The 18,430-nt window shown below is 40.8% G+C and overlaps 1 protein-coding gene and 1 long non-coding RNA gene across 8 annotated transcripts; one reads left to right on the top strand and one right to left on the bottom strand.

Moving 5' to 3' along the window:
• Nucleotides 1-204: 204 nt before the first annotated feature.
• On the bottom strand, nucleotides 205-18,014 carry LOC140410167 (NACHT, LRR and PYD domains-containing protein 1-like). 6 transcript variants are annotated; one of them, XM_072498129.1, is made up of 9 exons: nucleotides 17,787-18,014; nucleotides 17,367-17,619; nucleotides 8,620-9,242; nucleotides 4,744-4,809; nucleotides 3,326-4,373; nucleotides 2,144-2,230; nucleotides 1,033-1,203; nucleotides 703-870; nucleotides 205-457 (listed from the first exon to the last, which is right to left on the bottom strand). In XM_072498129.1, the coding sequence occupies exons 3-9, from the start codon at nucleotides 9,005-9,007 to the stop codon at nucleotides 370-372; spliced, it is 2,016 nt and encodes a 671-aa protein (XP_072354230.1). In that variant the 5' UTR covers nucleotides 9,008-9,242; nucleotides 17,367-17,619; nucleotides 17,787-18,014; the 3' UTR covers nucleotides 205-369. The 6 variants fall into 6 exon arrangements, with proteins under 6 accessions (XP_072354230.1, XP_072354231.1, XP_072354233.1 ...); XM_072498130.1 differs by having other exon boundaries at nucleotides 8,620-9,245; nucleotides 17,367-18,014; XM_072498132.1 differs by lacking the exons at nucleotides 17,367-17,619; nucleotides 17,787-18,014 and adding an exon at nucleotides 10,776-11,143 and having other exon boundaries at nucleotides 8,620-9,245.
• Nucleotides 9,701-13,193, top strand: LOC140410168 (uncharacterized). 2 transcript variants are annotated; one of them, XR_011940521.1, is made up of 4 exons: nucleotides 9,701-9,931; nucleotides 10,482-10,527; nucleotides 11,159-11,470; nucleotides 12,377-13,193. It is a non-coding gene; the product is annotated as an uncharacterized lncRNA (long non-coding RNA). The 2 variants fall into 2 exon arrangements; XR_011940520.1 differs by having other exon boundaries at nucleotides 9,701-10,527.
• Nucleotides 18,015-18,430: the final 416 nt, after the last annotated feature.

Here is an 18,430-nt window from a genome sequence, read left to right as displayed (position 1 = left end):
GTATGTATTCAACATTGATTTTTTCTTTCGGATTACTATGTCAAGTGGCATTGGAACGGTTAATAGTTTAACTAGATGACTGCGGAAGTACGTGGAGCCAGTGACGTTATGATCATGTATTAGCCCATGTTTAATCATAAACTACACGCTATGTACAATTTGTATAGTTAGTTTAAGATAGATGAGATCAGTGTCATGAATTAATTCAGTTAAACAGTTGTGCTTTAATTCAAATATTATCAACAACTGTCCAGTGTCTCGATTAACGTCCTAATTTATTCAAAAATGCATTGCAATGAAATAACAGAAATAAATCTTATCAGTGTGTTCTAGTCGTCACAGAAGCCCTTCTCGTAGTTTAAACAAATGTCACACCCATACTTCGACACATGCTCTACCTTGCGGCTGTGATCTCAGTTGTCTTTTTCCAAATGTTGTGAAGCTGTTGCATGCTAACCTGAAACAATATAGAATAATCTGTTGACGTGGGGCACCAAAGCAATGACATAGTGTTACAAAACATGCATTAATGTAATTACAGCAAAGAAAAATTCACACACTTTTCACATGCAGATTGTTCAAATAAGCGTGTGTACTGTAAAGCTGAGGTTATTGAATTGCAATCTCTGTATTTGTTCTTATGGTGTCATATAAGAATTAAAGCTGACGTAGAATAATGACAAGAATCGAACCGGATAGTACCTGATCCACTTCAAACGTGCACTGTTTTTTACGAGACGCATGAATGGACCAATGGATTTATCACTGAAATTATTTCTGTCGAGATCCAGTCCGATCAAAGACCAGCTTGCACAAGCAGAAGAAGCAATGTCGTCTGCGCAGTCATCAGTGAGTCCATTAAAATCGAGTCTGGAGATGTGAGAGAGCCATAGTTTAACTCGAGGAATTACTTTTCCGATAATTGAATTCTAAGTCATGATTTGTTGCTTGGTAAGTCTGTAATGACAATAGCTGTATGACTTTCTACAATCATTATCAACCGTTAGTTATCGAAATGCAGAAGTGTCTTGCCTTAATATTTTGATTTTGCATCCAGGATCCCTCAGTGCGGCAGTCAGTTGTCTGGCTCCTGAATCTTCCAATCTGTTATGGCTGAAGACCAGTACTTGCAATGTCCGGTTTATACGTAGAGCAGAGACCATGTGTTCAGCACCAACGTCCGTAAACTGGTTATCCCACAACCTGAACGGATAAAAGAGAAATAGTGAAGTTCCAAGAATCGCCTGAAAACGTACAGTGGTGTTTTTCGAGAAACCAACAGACGTACATTGATATAATTATGTTTACAAAATAATAATGTCCTTCAAAGTTCAGTCTGGGCTGAGTTGCCGGAAGTCTCATTTCAGAATAACAATGTTGCGCACCTAAGACCAACTCCAAAGCCAGCCCCCTAGATTGATGCTTATCTACAATAATGAGGAACTACTGCAGGGATGGGTGTGATATATTTTGGATGACACTTAAAAACATAGATATCACCTATGATCGCAAAACAGCCACACGCACCAGTGGACGGAGAAAAGGGAATTACAACCACTCATAATTCGCACACATCGCATCTTTTGGTGGTGCTTAAGGTACCCTGCTTGGCTTAAGTAGTTGAACATTTTAATCCGAAGAGCAGTAAAGCGTACATTTGAAAATTAAGTTCAACGGTTGTGAATCGCTTTGCAACCTTTCATCTTACGGCAACGCATCCAGTTATTTCTTCTTAAGTATAACAAGGATGCTACTTCGACAAGCAAAAGCAAGGGTTCCCGATGACTGACTGCACGTGCCAGCTTACAGTTGGAAATGACAGGCAGTGCTCTCGGATGAATTGTACTTGCTAAATGAAAAGGCTGACATAAAAGTAATATGTTCTCCAGAATAGCCGGGCCAGAAGTCGGGTTTATGACCTCATCACAAAGGCGGCACATTCAGAAAAAAATAAACAGTCCTCAGGACCATACTGATGCGACAGGGAAGATTTAGGTTCTAAGCCTTAGGCAACGCTTCAATCTACAGCTTGCGCGTTCCGAAAGAGAGAGTGTGGTTCATTCAACCAAACTGTTTATTCAAATGGAGACAATAAACATTGGATCAAAAGATATTGAGTGAAGTTTCAAAGAGTACTCCTTACTCAAGTGTATGTATTTGACAGTCTGGTCTAGTTAATGCGTCATAAAAACCCTTTGCTGACGAGTCGCTCAATTTGTTTTCGTTTAGCCTACAAAAGGAAAGAAAGGCACTAATAGTGAATGGAATCTCATCTCCACACCAACACTAGAAGCTGATTTGACTGAAAATCTCAGAAGACAGCAATCGAGTATTATTTTAATAACTGGCATGGCTGGAAAATTGCTTCTTGTCTTAGAAACCTGATTACGGTCATGGTGAAATAAAATATAACGTAAACCTATTTAGCGGTTCTTCCTTGAACATACCAACCGATCAATCTTTAAAACTGCAACCTACTGTTGTCATTCTGAACGAAATTGCAATCAACTGCGTCTAACTTTGCGATGCTGGATGCATATTATAACTACAGCAATACTTAGAGTTAAATAAGGATATATTTTTTTCGGGTTGTTTTGGGTAAAGTGGAGCTTAATGCCATTTTTCAGTTAAATCGGATGATGCCGTTTATGGATCTGACCGAATCATGTTATTAAGTCTGACCACCGCTTGATATTAAGGTAGAATTTCGAGCATCATGACATGCAGAATCGAAAGTTTTGCAAAGAAGAGGAACTGAAATTTTGCCAGCATTCTATTTTGACTTCGCAATTATACACTAATTTTTTTGGGGGGGTCATAATCGATTGTCTACGATCACAGCAGGAACAAGGGCTGAGAACAATGAAGTAGCGTCATTCTGTTCCTCGAATCAATGTTTGCGAATGTAAGAATTATTGCATTGCTAAGGGTATGAATAGCACACCTGAATTAGCTCAGAACAATAGTCAGGTCGTGTTTCTTAGTTTCATGTTTCATCGAAAGAGCAACCATACCTGGCAAATATTTTGCACAAAAAATTAACTCATGGATATTTGCAGCACTTAGAATGTACAACATTACATCCTCTTTGACAACTAAATGTCTCTCACTTGTATCATGTACCTGTACCTGTTAGAAGTTCTCAACCGGACTTTCTTAATAAGTGTAATACTTCTAGTTCGAATTACTTCCCTGGGTTTACAAATAATACAATTGGCTATAATATCTTTTTTTCTTTCTTTCTTTCGTTCTTTCTTTCTTTGTTTCTTTCTTTCCTCCCCCCTTCCCTGCTTCTGCATATTAATTTAAGTACGTCCTGCAATACCTCAGCACTTTACATTTATGCAGCACAGGTATTAAGCGATGCGATCCACTATCTTCAATATAACACCTGTTGAGGTTAAGATCTTCCACCGTGTTGCATAACTCTAATCCCATTGCGATAGCTGTGCAATTCTTTGCAGTCAATCTTATAGGTTTCCAGCCTCCGAATGCGAGTTGCTTTACAGAGCCGAGAGTAATTCTGGCTAGTTCCTCATTCTGTGTTTCATACAGGTAGCACAAAGTATTCAGAAGTTCAATTTTTCTCTTCTCGTTGTTCATATTGTGAATACCCACTTCGATACATGATTTCAGAAAGTCAGTTAAATGGCAAATGCTTTCACCCGGAAAAGGACCCAAGTATTCCTCCAGCATATCAGATGAATTTGCTGAGCAAAGACCGAAGATAAAGCGTAGAAATATGACCGATTGCTCTTGCTTCTCACTGTAATGCTTTTTGACGAGCGTGATGAGTTCTTTTGGGCCTGTAGTCAGAAACAGCCCAACCGCGGCTAAAAAAACCTGAACTGGCTGATGGACGAATTGATGTGTAACCCCAGTAGATGATTCGTTCTCCATAACGGCCGCCAGAAATGAAGACTGCAATTCAGATTTCTGGAATGTCTCGTGGCAGCTCAAATCTTTGAATGTGGAGGTCTCCATGTTGATTTTCTCACAGGCCGATTCAGAGACTTTCAGAAGGAAGTGGAGATTGGAGGTGATTTGACTGGAATGTGCTATGAACGCTTTGCAGAGGTAAACTGATAAGAGGTGCGTCAGGGTGATCGAAGGACTTTTATCACATTGACATTGGTGCAGCAAATAATGTTCCAAAGATGCACAGAGGATTTTACGACAGGAAGCATTTTCAAAAAGAATCTCCAAGTTATTATTCTGCTCCAAAAGTCTGACAGCTGTCGCCGCAGTTTCTTTATTTTCAGAAAACTGTCGAAAATATTCTTGTTTCTCGAGGTCCGAAAGTCCGAGTTTTTGATTGTCATTAAACATTGTGTTAGTTTCATGTTGCTCTTCTTTATGTTGCTGCTCTAATCCTAAAACAGAAGTTAAAACGACACGTTTATATTATTGCTGCAGTCTGTTCCACTAAACTTGCCGTAACACAGACAATAGAATTGATTTCCCTGGGAACTTTGCATAGCTTGCGTTTTGCAAGCAGACATCTAGGAGCCGAAATAGTACAACATCTAGAAGGTCTTCCTGACATACTTTGGCAATCTGAATGGGATATTTCTGATGAATTTCTATGGATTATCAGCATTTTGTTAGTCTCCAGAATTGAGCAAAACTGGACGTTATATTTTCTCAAAGTTGATACTTTTACAGACACTTTTAGTGTCTTATATTGTGATCGTTCATTCTGTTTGGATAGCTATTAAGGTCAAGATCGAAGATATTGCTTACCATTTGCGTGATCTGGGTCTTCACGAGAAATCGTATTTTGTACTGCTGGCAATGCTTGATTAGAACCTAATAAAATTCAGAGAGAGCTGTCATGAAACTGTTTCTCAATGATACAATTTGTTTGCCAAATACTTAATTTCAGAAATGGCTTTTGCACAGTGAACAAATTAAGGAAACCGATGGGCAGTAGGGTATGTCGAGAGGACGCTACTGTACAAGGGTATCAGCTATCATCTTGCTGAACGACGGTGCGGGTATTCCAGGGCCAAGTCTTCAGCTTCTGCTCCTATTTCCTCTGCTTCAACGGTGTGGCATTTTATGTTCAAGACGCAGTATCGCAAAGAAATAGATTTGAACATCTATCCTAAATAAGATTGGTAAGGTAGCATTATCTTCACCTGAAATTGGGCGTATTTCACTGAGATGTGGGTAATAAGCATTTAAGTTTAAACGGCGGTTAGTATCACTGCAGAGGGCAATGGCAGATTAAATGTTGTATAATAATATAAACTCAGCATTGCTGTTTATTTACTTCATCTGGGAAGATAAGAACCTCAATCTTGGCAACTCTAGCTGAGCCTATTCAGACAGTGAAATACATTATCAGACGGTTATCCTATACTTGCACACTATGAATATAACACGACTGCAGTAATTTACTTTCTAAATGATAGAGATAGTGGAAGCATTTGTTCTATTTTTTTTTGCAAACATCATTAGTTCTGCAGAATTGGAAAACTGCCAATGTGCCAACCCTGTTCAAAAAATTATGGAGGCAAAAATTGGTACTGTTAGGCCGATTAACGTAACATCTATTGTTGGAAAAATGTTTGAATCATTATTAAGTAAGTAATAGGAGCACTGTTGGAAAATAATAAACTAACCAAGCAGAGTTAGCATGGCTTCATGAAAGGGACATCGTACCTGACGAATTGGTTTTCGAGAAATTCTCAATCAGACTGCATAGGAAGAACAGAAATTGTAATTATATTTGGACATCTTGAGGCTACTGGGGATAAGGAGCTATTTTTCAGGTTGGCTACCTGTAACAAGTGTTGGTCCGCTAGGATCAGTGCTGGTGCGACAACAATTTTCAATACATAGAACATAGGACATAGAACGATACAGCGCAGTACAGGCCCTTCGACCCACGATGTTGCACCGAAACAAAAGCCGTCTAACCTACATGTTGATGATTTGGAATAAGGGAGGTGATATAGTGTAGCCAAATTTGCAGACAGCACAAAATAATTAGAAGAAACGTCACAGAAGGGTTAAAGACAGTTTGCAGACAAATATTGATCGGCTGTAAAACAGTTGAAGGGAAAATGTGAAATCTCTCATTTTGGAGCGGAGGACAAAATAATAGTGCATTCTTTAAATGGACTGAAGGTGCGTCGAACTGCAACACACTGCGACTTGTGGGAGCTGTGCAAGACACTCCAGAATGCTGGTATAAATGTACAGCAGGCAATCAGGAATGCTGCTGGAAATTTCGCCCTTATTTGAAGGGAGTTGCAGTATAAGAGTCGCAAAGTCTCGCTAAAATGTGTAAGATACTGGTGAGACCACCTATGGAGTACTGTGGATAGCTTTTGGTTCCCTTAGTTAATTAAATATATTCTTTCACTGCAGGCTGTACTGAGAACGTTAAGAGAATGATCTCCGGTATGGTGGAATCGTCTTCTGAGCAAGAGAAAACCATGTTGAGACTCCACTCATTGGAATTTCGAAGTTATAGAGGTGATTCTATTGAAACATTAAGGATTCTTACGGGGAGTCACAGGCCAAATGCCGAGAGAATGTTTCTCCTCATAGGAGCAGATGTCGTATCTCAGAATAAAGTGGTGCCGATTTAAGACAGAGATGAGGAGGAATTTCCTCTCTCAGAAGGTTGTGGCACTTTGCAATCCTGTCGACAGAGAGCTGTGGATAGGGGTAGCAGAGTAGTGCAGTCCTTGTGTACAGTTAAGACTGAGATGAATATATTATTGATCAGTAAGGGAATCAAATGTTATTAGGAAGATCAGGAAAGTGGACCTGAGGAATGTCGGATCAGCCATGATCCTATTGAAAGGACGATCCGGCTCGGGGCGCAAAACAGCCCACTCCAGTTCCTTTTTCAAATGTTTTTTACGTTATTTATCTTTTTTCTGTCACATAAAAATCTCTCTCCCGGATTTACTTAACTTCGAACAGTTTATGCAAAATGAGGAACTTCAACCGGGACATCAACTTGTAACGTCAAAACTGCTCATGTAGAAATATATATGAATTTTTGAGATTTATTCATGTTCGTTTCTTGGAACAGTATACCTTGGAGCCGATAATGAACAAAAACCCGTTCATCGTTTGATGATCAAAATCTATCCGAAATGTGTGAAGAATATTACATTTAAAGGTTATCGTAATCAACAGTAATCATTTGAAGCAATTTCGCCTTCACTCGGTAAAGAAAGCGAATTTCAAAGAATATATTTTAATGCAAATTGAGATAACGTAGAAGGTTTGAAAAATGAATCGACTACTCTAACAGAGGCTGACCGGTCAATGGGCAAACAAGCAGGTACAGAGCTAGAAGTATTCTACAACCATTTAATAGGCAACAAAATAAATAGGCACACTTACAGGGCAATTACCCACTTGGTAGAAAAAGCACAAAAATGAATCGCTGGAAATGGAAGGAGTACTACAAATCTCACTCAAATGGAAAACCAGTTCACGAGAAGGCATGAAAAATAAAGGGATCGGAACAAAAAGATCACATGTTGTTACAAATTTAATGAGAGAAATAGGTTATTATAAGATTCTTCACTGACGCATCCGAGACCAGATGAACGTTTACGAAATTTTATTTTCGAATAATTTCTCCCATGCTCTCAATAAATCAAGAATATAAAATACTTAGATAGATATTATCAGAAAAAAGTAACCTGAACAATTTAGTAGAAATAGTAATTACAATGATAATCGACTAACAACACGATTTGAGGTAAACTTCGATCCAAATGCTCTACATTTAAAACAAAAGACTTCTGGATTTAGAAAACATCACTTTAGCTTTGAAAACTATAATTTACAATTATTCTTGACGATACAATGAAGGAGAAACATGCAATTTAACACCCCTATGTAATAAGAAGACATAACAATCCACCATGAGTGTTTTGTGTCTGTGCGTGTTTGTGTATGAGAGAGACACACCAGAGAGAGATAGCGAGAGAGGGGGTGGGGGGAGAGAGAGCATGATAGAGATTAATTAAGTTGATTTTTGTGAAGTTGTGAGCATCTTACAAATTTCAGACTTTTATAATTTCTACTTCCATGAACTTCCTGAAGCTATTCAATCTTGGTACTACAGGCAATACAACGACATGAAGGTCAGGAAAAACAAGAGGGAGTCGACAGAGGCTAGGAGAGAAAGGAGCCTTTTCCTGATTGGCGAGAAGTGACAACCGTGGAATTCACAAGTGGTCTTTGATGGGGGGTCAATATCATATTATTTACTCACTAATGTGAACTAAGTTAATGTTTTGTTATAACCGACAAGAGATAGGGAAGGGCATGCTAATTATTGGACATCTATTACGCATTCCTGCTGAAGTCGACACGAATAAAATTCGTCAGCACGATACATGATTGCCAAATAAGCATCACTCGTTTAGGTTTTTAATCCAACACCAATTACAGACGCAAAGTTTTCAATCTTATTTGCTGAAATGCGTAACTGAATTCCAGAAGAATTGTACTAAGTAGTGCATTACTTGATAGCTGACGTAGCTGTAGCTTGTCTGTAAGGAAATTGGTTCATTCATTGACAAGCTCGGAAGCACTGAACTGCATGTTAGAAATTTTAAGTATTGTGTCAATATCTACCTGTGTCTCGCTTTTCTTGCGACGTTAGACCACGTTGACCCTCCTTGACATCCTCAAGCTTTGTGTATTTCGAAATCTCTGTATTCGTATTATTCGCTGAGATAGGAGTTGGTGTGAAAGCTGCTTGAGAATCGTTAGCATTTGCATCATTTGAAGAATCAAACGCGGTGTTGGAGAGACAATATGTGGCCTTGGCATGGTTCACTATTACACGCATTTGACTTCCGTTTACACCCACTATCCGATGTTTACAGCAAAGACAATTGAAAAATGTTCTTAACCAATTGACGTCTTCATCTATCTGTCCAGTGGAAACGTCATGAGTGTTGAATACATATTCCTTTCTATTGGCTGCACCTATATTTGTCATTTTTTCAGATGCTAACATTTGATTTTCAGGCCAGTCTGTACTCCTTGATATACTTGATATATTTCCGTGACGTTGAAATTATGCTGTTATTCACTTTTAGCCTACTTCCTCCTTCAGTCGGTCAGTCCATCATAGCATGGTTTCATGAAGATATGTTTAACCGAATACTACTGTCGTGATTCGGAAGATTATTTCTAATTTCGTGTTCATACTAACATCTTGTTGGAATTGAGATTCAAAAACAAATTATTGCCTGCTTGGAAAGAATAAAGAGGCTGGTTATTTCAATGGTAAAACTAATAATACAATGACGTTAGTAACAGTAATAGACTGTTACGTAACTGCGAACAAACAGCATTATCTCAAAACAATAATTCAGAATAATATGTTTTAGTGTAACTCGGAGCATGTGACAATCAATCTAAGTCCATTACTAATCGGTTTGTCTATCTATCTATCCATCCATCTATCTAGCTATCTATCGACCTATATATTTCTCTCTCTCTCCCCCTCACTCTGTCTCTCTCTCACTCTTTCGTTCTCTATCTATTTATCCATCTATCTATCTTTCTATTAATATGTCTTTCCATATCTACATGCCTGCTTATCAATGTGTCCAACTTGTTTAATATTTGTCTCCCTATGTATTTATCAGCTAACCTATCTGTGTATTCACCTGGTTATATAAATAAACAAACTATAACTAGGAGAACTACACACCTCTAGTTCAACCTAACTGAAGAATTAGGTCTAATCCTCGAACAACAATATGACTTGAGGCTTTGGAGGGTGTGGAACAGAAACGAGTTGCTGTAATAAAGTTGGGTGGGTCGAACGACGATGTTGGAGTGGCTCTCGTTACAAAAGAGAAAATATTTAGTTGTCTATACAAGCAAAATCATCAAGTGTCCATACAGAATGGATGGAGCCAGGCAATTCAATGTAAGTCAGTGGGAAAATAACCAATAACATAATGTCGATTTTCTCTTTGTACAGCAGGTGATGTACATTTGAATTTCAATGCGAGGCAGCTTGGCGGAGGGAGACAATATCTTAAATTTCTAAATCCGATATGGTAAACACGTGCAAATGCTTTTAAAAATAAATTTAGAGTACCCAATTACCTTTTCTCCAATTAAAAGTAAATTCAGCGTGGCCAATCCACCTAACCTACACATCTGTGTGTTGTGGGGGTGAAACACACGCAGACATGGGGATATTCTGCAAACTCCACACGGCCAGTGACCCAGGGCCTGGATTGGAACCCGTGTTCTCAGCGCCGCAGTCCCAGTTCTAGCCACTGCGCCAAGACGTGCAAATACGGGTGAGTAAAGTGGGGTGGGGGTGTCAAGACTCGGTCGGTAGAAACATTGAGTTGTTCTTGCAGTAAGTTAACGTGGGCAATACGGGAGAAATTATTTATTTTGAATTGCAACAATCCTGAAATGCTATGGTTCTGTGAAAGCTATTGGTGTTTTAATTAATTTTGCAGACTGGCGCCGAATGACGAGTTGGCCTCATTTTTATCAACTGAAAGGGTAGGCAACGCTACTTGTTTGGCAACTTACTGGCTAAAATATTTTAGTGTAATATTCGGTGATGATGCATAATGCTTCTTATCTTTCAAAGATGATAAATGTCAACATTCACAATGTTGCGGTTTGCCTCGTGGCACGGTGTACCGCGGTTCGCACTGCTGCAAGACAGTTCCAGGGTTCCGGACTCAATTCAGCCTCGGTGACTGTCTGTGCGGAGTTTGCACCTTCTCCTCGAGTCTGTGAATTACCTCCGGATGTTCGGGTTTCCTCCCACAATCCAAAGGTTTAGTGCATTCGTCACGCTGAGTTTCCAAAGTTTAGGTGGGGTTAAGCTGGAGGTCTGTGCTGAGGTAGGATGCTCTTTCAAATGTCTATGTATACTCGATTGGTCTAATGGCCTCCTTAGCATTGTCAATTCTATGGTTCTGCAACGATAGGCTTCTGCATAAGTTAAAGCCACATGTACTTTGTGAATACTTCAAATGAAATGTAAAATGAAACGGCACTCTTCAAACATGTCAATCAGTTGCTCACTTAAATGGAGGTTTTTGAAACTTGTTCTTTGTTTTTCTGTTTAAATGTTTGCCATTGCTTTGCTCCTTCGTTTAATAAATCGTCCTGCATTTTACAGATCAACATTCAACTTGTGAGTGGGTAACGAAACACATCCCTTGTATGTGCGCAATTAACACATCACAAAGGGGGCTTTCAGAAGGACATACCGTGTATTATGCGCTCAGGAGTGAAGCATCGACCGCGAACAACGTGAAACATTGGACAGGATAGGACTACATGAAATGAACGGAAACTGAGTGAGAACCAGTTGAATTAAGGCAATCGAATGAAAGTTAGTGCTTCTCTCAAACGGGCTTTTGCCAGGTCTACTCTGCACCACAGTCGACTAATATCTATAGCATTTAAGTCACTCAATCAGAAGAGTGAGGTGAGAGTTAAGTTCAAAAACTTGAAACAAAATGACAGTTCATAAATCTTCATAAGGAAACGGAGCAAAAGTAGTAGCGCAGAAATGATTGAAATCTACAAATTCTTGATTAAACCTCTATTAGGATAAACTAGGTTTTAGATTCCAGAAAGTCCATTAAATGTTTGTATACTCTTAGACCATAAGACCATAAGACATAGGATCAGAATTAGGTCACTCGGCCCATCGAGACTGCTCTGCCATTCAATCATAGCTGATATTTTCTCATCCCCTTTCTCCTGCCTTCTCCCTATAACTCCTGATCCCCTTATTAATCAAGAACGTATCTAACTCTGTCTTCAAGACGCACGGTTATTTGGCCTCTAGAGCCTCCTGCGGCAAAGAGTTCAACAGATACACCACCCTCTGGCTGAAGAAATGCCTACTCATCCCAGTTTTAAAGGATGGGCCCTTTAATCTGAGATGGTGTCCTCTGCTTCTAGTTTTTGTTACAAGTGGAAACATCCTCTCCACGTCCACGCTATCGAGTCCTCGCAGTATCCTGTAAGTTTCAATAATATCCCCACTCATCCTTCTACACTCTAACGAGTACAGACACAGAGTCCTCAACCGTTCCTCATACGACAAGTTCGTCATTCCAGGGACCGTGCCATTTTATTAAGCCGGATTTAGACAAAGAACTTAGTTCTTCTTCGAAATTAATGCAGACAAAAACTCAAATGCAAACCTTTCTTCAAAAAATAGCATAAATCAAAATGTATTTGTTACTAATCGCTTGCGATATGTCGCTAATGTTATTGAGAGAAAAATTGATTATAAATGTATTTATGCCGTATTAAATGATTGACCGTATAGTCTGTACATAATTAACAATGGCCGGAAATAATTTTTAAACATCTCTTTCAGGCAAGTTGGTGAAGGTTTGATGGACCAAGGGATTTCTTCTGTACTCTCAAACGCTAATGATTAAATTAACCTGCCACATACATGTTGCTCCATAGTAGCCATGCAGTCTAAAGCATTTTCATGGGAGTTTCCATACATAACATTCAAGTAGCCTTAACAGTCATGTACGGAAGCGAATCCCAGACTTACATAACACTTTGCATTGAGAACGGGTTACCTGGTGTTACACTTTCAAGGTCCAGCCTTTCTTTCAGCTGATATCGCATGCTACAGAGGCCTACATATGATAACGCATTTCGTCTATTCATATAATTAAGGATACAGTTACAACATGGGCAGATAACGAGCGAACTACCAGATAAATGTTGGACAGGCAAGTGCTCATTGGGTGAAGCATCATGCAGAAAAGTGTGACAAATCTCATTTCAATCGATAAAATGATGCAAGGGAAGATGAAGTTACATTTGCAATCTTAACACTGGTGCCGGAACAGGGAAGCATTGGGCCTGTTCAAAACTACTCGAATGTGGTAAAATATCGTGACAAGCAAAGCCGATGGTGCAGTGGTAATACAACTGGACTCGTGACTCTGTGTCCCGGTTGATGTTTTCTTAAATGGATACGGCTCTTATTCAATATTGTGCCAATTCTGTAACTTACATTTAACGCTATATATAGAGGAAACGGCTTCTCCGGCTGTAGTCGCTCTTACCAGGCGATATCAGTTGAACGTAGAGTCAAGTCAGGTCGTTAAAGAGTGAAACTGAGAAACTATTATTCATGCAAACTTTAATAAAACATGGTATTTCTCACTGAACATGGCTGTTGCCGTCACTTTAATGTGTGAATACGACCGTGTATTATTTTAAAGGCAAGGGAATCTGAGGGACTAGCATGGCTGTGATAGGTGGAGTTAATATACTGAACAGGCCTATCGGAATGCAAAATTCCACTTGCGAAGTGACCACCCCATGTTGTCTACATGATATGCTTGTCAGAGAATGAATGGCAACCAGTGGTTAGCAACAATCAGAAAGAGAAGTTACACGTCTCTTTCGGTTTCGTACCCCACCTCGGCAGGTAGTGCGATCTAAATTCAAATACATTGAAAACTTGCGGTGGCACAGTTGTTAACACTGTTGCCTCACTCCGAAGGGATCATAGATCTATTCCGGCCTTGGGTAACTGTCTGCGGAGTTTACACATTCTCACCCAGTCTGCACAGGTTTCCTCCGTGTTTCTTGCCACGGCCGAAAGCTGTGCGGGTTATCTGGATTGATGATGCTACATTTCCCAGAGTGCATCCTAGCTGGGTTTATGGGATTCCGGGGATCAGGCGGGGTGAGGGTCTCAGAGTGTCAGTGCAGACTCTATGAATCGACTGGTCTTCGGCTGCACTGAAGGAATTGTATGGTTTTACTCTACATATAAAGCTTAATCTCAGCAATGATGATCATGAACGATGTCAATGACTGTTATAATCAACAATTTCGACAGTAATACTTGAAAAGGGAGGACATCAGAGGGGGAATTAGGCAGCCATGGCTGAAAAAGGAAGTTAGGGAATGCATCAAAGAAAAAAGAGAAAGCCTATAATGTGGCAAAGAGTAGTGGGAAGTCAGAAGATTGGGAAGGCTACAAAAACAAACAGAGGATAACAAAGAGAGAAATAAGGAAAGAGAGGATCAATTATAAAGGTAGGATAGCCAGTAACATTAGGAATGATAGTAAAAGTTTCTTAAAATACATTCAAAACAAACGGGAGGCAAAAGTAGACATTGGGCCGCTCCAAAATGACGCTGGTAATCTAGTGATGGGAGACAAGGAAATAGCTGAGGAACTAAATAAGTACTTTGCGTCAGTCTTCGCAGTGGAAGACATGAGTAATATCCCAACAATTCCGGAGAGTCAGGGGGCAGAGTTGAATATGGTAGCCATCACAAAGGAGAAAGTGTTCGAGAAACTAAGAGGTCTACAAATTGATAAATCTCCGGGCCCAGATGGGCTACATCCTAGAGTTCTAAAGGAGATAGCTGAAGAAATAGTGGCGGCGTTAGTTATGATCTTTCAAAAGTCACTGGAGTCAGGGAAAGTCCCAGAGGATTGGAAAATCGCTGTTGAAACCCTCCTGTTCAAGAAGGGAACAAGGAAAAAGATGGAAAATTATAGGCCAATTAGCCTATCCTCGGTTGTAGGCAAGATTCTAGAATCCATTGTTAAGGATGAGATTTCTAAATTCTTGGAAGTGCAGGGTCGGATTAGGACAAGTCAGCATGGATTTAGTAAGGGAAGGTCGTGCCTGACACACCTGTTAGAGTTCTTTGAAGAGATAACAAATAGGTTAGACCAAGGAGAGCCAATGGATGTTATCTATCTTGACTTCCAAAAGGCCTTTGGTAAGGTGCCTCACGGGAGACTGCTGAGTAAAATAAGGGTCTATGGTATTCGAGGCAAGGTACTAACATGGATTGACGATTGGCTATCAGGCAGAAGGCAGAGAGTTGGGATAAAAGGTTATTTTTCGGAATAGCAACCGGTGACGAGTGATGTCCCGCAGGGTGCAGTATTGGGGCCACAGCTATTGTCTTTATATATTAACGATCTAGATGACGGGACTGGGGACATTCTGGCTAAGTTTGCCGATGATACAAAGGTAGGTGGAGGGGCAAGTAGTATGGAGGAGGTGGGGAGGCTGCAGAAAGATTTCGACAGTTTAGGAGAGTGGTCCAAGAAATGGCTGATGAAATTCAACGTTGGCAAGTGCGAGGTCTTGCACTTTGGAAAAAAGATTAGAGGCATGGACTATTTTCTAAACAGTGACAAAATTCATAATGCTGAAGTGCAAAGGGACTTGTGAGTCCTATTCCAGGATTCTCTAAAGGTAAACTTGCAGGTTGAGTCCGTAATTAATAAAGCAAATGCAATGTTGTCATTTATCTCAAGAGGCTTGGAATATAAAAGCAGGGATGCACTTCTGAAGCTTTATAACGCATTAGTTAGGCCCCATTTAGAATACTGTGAGCAATTTTGGGCCCCACACCTCAGGAAGGACATACTGGCACTGGAGCGGGTCCAGCGGAGATTCACACGGATGATCCCAGGAATGGTAGGCCTAACATACGATGACCGTCTGAGGATCATGGGATTATATTCATTGGAGTTTAGGAGGTTGAGGGGAGATCTAATAAAAACTTACAAGATAATGAATGGCTTAGATAGGGTGGACGTAGGGAAGTAGTTTCAATTAGCAGGGGAAACTAGGACCCGGGGGCACAGCCTTAGAATAAAAGGGAGTCACCTAAGAACAGAGATGAGGAGAAATCTCTTCAGCCAGAGAGTGGTGGGTCTGTGGAATTCATTGCCACAGAGGGCGGTGGAGGCCGGGACGTTGAGTGTCTTTAAGACAGAAGTTGATAAATTCTTGATTTCTCGAGGAATTAAGGGCTACGGAGAGAGAGCGGGTAAATGGAGTTGATATCAGCCATGATTGAACGGTGGAGTGGACTCGATGGGCCGAATGGCCTTACTTCCGCTCCTATGTCTTATGGTCTTATGGACATCAGCCGCCATTAGCCCATCAGGGGTCGATATGATTCCAGACAAACATCAATGCGCTTGATGCTTAATTTCCCTTTTAAATGCCCCAGCAGCCATTCCAGGGTAGTTATGGATGGGCAACAGTTGCTGGCCTTGCATGGTATGAAATAATATATTGAAAAAAACACCCGGTGAAAAGGAGCGCATGGGGTCCTCCGGTAATCACGGAATCGAATGCATTAACAAGCAAGTCATGAGAGAGGTTTATTAGACATTTTCTAATCCTCATATGGACTTTTGTCTTTCACCCTGAATACTTTGGAAAGATTGCATAGTCTAAAGATGCGTATGTTACGTGGATTGGTTTGATAACATTTCCCCTCAGTGTCCAGACATTTGCTGCTTAGATGGGGTTACGGGGATATGGCGAGGAAGTGGGCCAAATAGGGTACTCTTTCAGAGAGTCGGTGCATACTCGCTGTACCGAATGGCCTCCATCCGCACTTTAGGAATTCTATGTTCTTTGGCTTGAAGATATTTACCAAACTATCAAAGATAATAAGCGTCTCTACTAAGGAGAAGAAACTTATAAAACTGGAGATATTCCCTTTGGAGGAAAGAAGGTTAAGTGGTGATTTCATAAGGCTGCCCAAATAATTAAAGAGTTTTATGAAGTAAGTAAAGATAAACCATTTGAATTGATAGAGGGAACAGATATTTAATGATTGACAGAAAAACAGAAGAGGTAGGAGGAAGGTTTGTCACGCAGATGCCAGGGAGCCAGGTAAATGCATTCTCTGAAACTAGGTTACATCTACATCTAAGGCCGAATAAATTAAGACATAATGTTTTGTTTGACACCGTTGCCTTGAACCTATTATATGTGGAAATTTAGACAGCAATTGTATGGTTGAAAGAGAACTGTGAGGCTCCCTTCCTCCAATAGTGTAATTGCATATTGTCTTTGGCTGGCAATCCTCGCAGAAAATATATTTATGCACTTAATCTAACAAGGTGCCTAATACGTGACCAAATACCACTACAACATGGTCAGAACATTGATGAAATAGCGTGGACGTTATCAAAATTGAGTAAACTCTTCATTCGTACACGTTGAGAAGACGTATGCCGTGCAATGGAAAAATGTGCCAATTATTATGGGAACTTGGAAATGGTTTAAATTCTCTCGTGGAGATACGACAAATGTTCAATTTGGGGCTCCTCCCCCTTTACCTCTCTCAATTCCGAGCAGCATCATAAATCCGCACATAGTTGACCTACGCAGAAATACTTGTATTGGAGTATGGTGACAAAGTAAACAACTGATTCAAATGCGTCATTTGTCGTCCAATAGGGCTGCTCCCTTGTTCAGGCGATGCCAGAATTGAGCAGCTTGTGAAGACTGGAACAACAAGAACCTGCAGAAAACAATAATCAATTGAAATAGCCTTACCGTCAGCCGCTGGGAGTGGCACGTTCTTTTTTTAGGTGTGTTTCTGTCTTGTTTCTTGTACAAAACGAAGACGGCAGAATGCAGAACAATCACTATTTGATTGTTCTTACGCCAGGAAGCTTCGGGACAGAGTGGATTCGTACCCGTCAACGTGAATCATATCTCCATTTTTCATGTCATTTCGTCCATGAATCTGACCGGTTTAAAGCGGTAGTAATCTTTGCTGTGTGTTAAATATAAGCTCTGGGCGCACCTTGATCAAAGGTCGACAGCACATGCCATAAAAAAAAATACTTGAAGGATTTAGGAATGCATTAGAGCCATGGGGCGATCATTAACCCATGATCCAACCACTCTCTACTCACTCAGCACCGCCCCTCCCTCCACCAGAACCCCTAGCCAGCAGAAGTAGAATAGTACCTGAGTAGAAACTGATCATACGTACACTTCAGAAATACTGTTGGTTGTGCACTTTTAACGGAGAGAGAGGCAGAGCGTAACGAATGTCCACACGTTTCGAAAAGGTTGGGCTTGGCCTCCAGGGAGCCGCACTCTGCGGCAGATTTCCACTTCATTCCCACGTAGCTAGGCTAAAGTCCAATAGCGCCTGTCTCGCCTCACCTTCCTGGCTCAGGCAGGGTAAAGTTCAAGCAGCTCAGCATCTTGATTCGCCTTGAGTCTGAGTCCAACAGAAGCGGAGTGAAGGTTGACACGCCCTCTTTTAAATGACACATGCTGCGGTGAGGGTGGTTGGGCGGGGGTGGAGGATTGTGAGCGGGCCGTGCGTGTATAGGGTGCTAGGGTCGAGTCAGACGGATAGGATCGTGTTCTCGGGGGATGACGAGCTGCGTCCGGTCGTTAGGTTATATCGGGTCAAGGAAGGTTGGTTACCGGGTCGCGTCTGAATGGGTCGTGGCGTGCATGTCAGCACGAAACGTGGTCGTGTCTATGAGGATGGGTAATCCCATGCTGGGATGGAGGATTCGGGAAGGCGAACGCCATGTGTCAGTCCGTTTGGCAGGGGGTGGGTGGGGAGTTATGGGCCAGGGTTCACTGAACCATAA

The sequence above is a fragment of the Scyliorhinus torazame genome, chromosome 4 (genome assembly GCF_047496885.1).
Source record: "Scyliorhinus torazame isolate Kashiwa2021f chromosome 4, sScyTor2.1, whole genome shotgun sequence".
Taxonomy (NCBI): domain Eukaryota; kingdom Metazoa; phylum Chordata; class Chondrichthyes; order Carcharhiniformes; family Scyliorhinidae; genus Scyliorhinus; species Scyliorhinus torazame.
The sequence above is the reverse complement of the archived record's forward strand: the minus strand, read 5'-3'. Positions and strand labels throughout refer to the sequence as shown.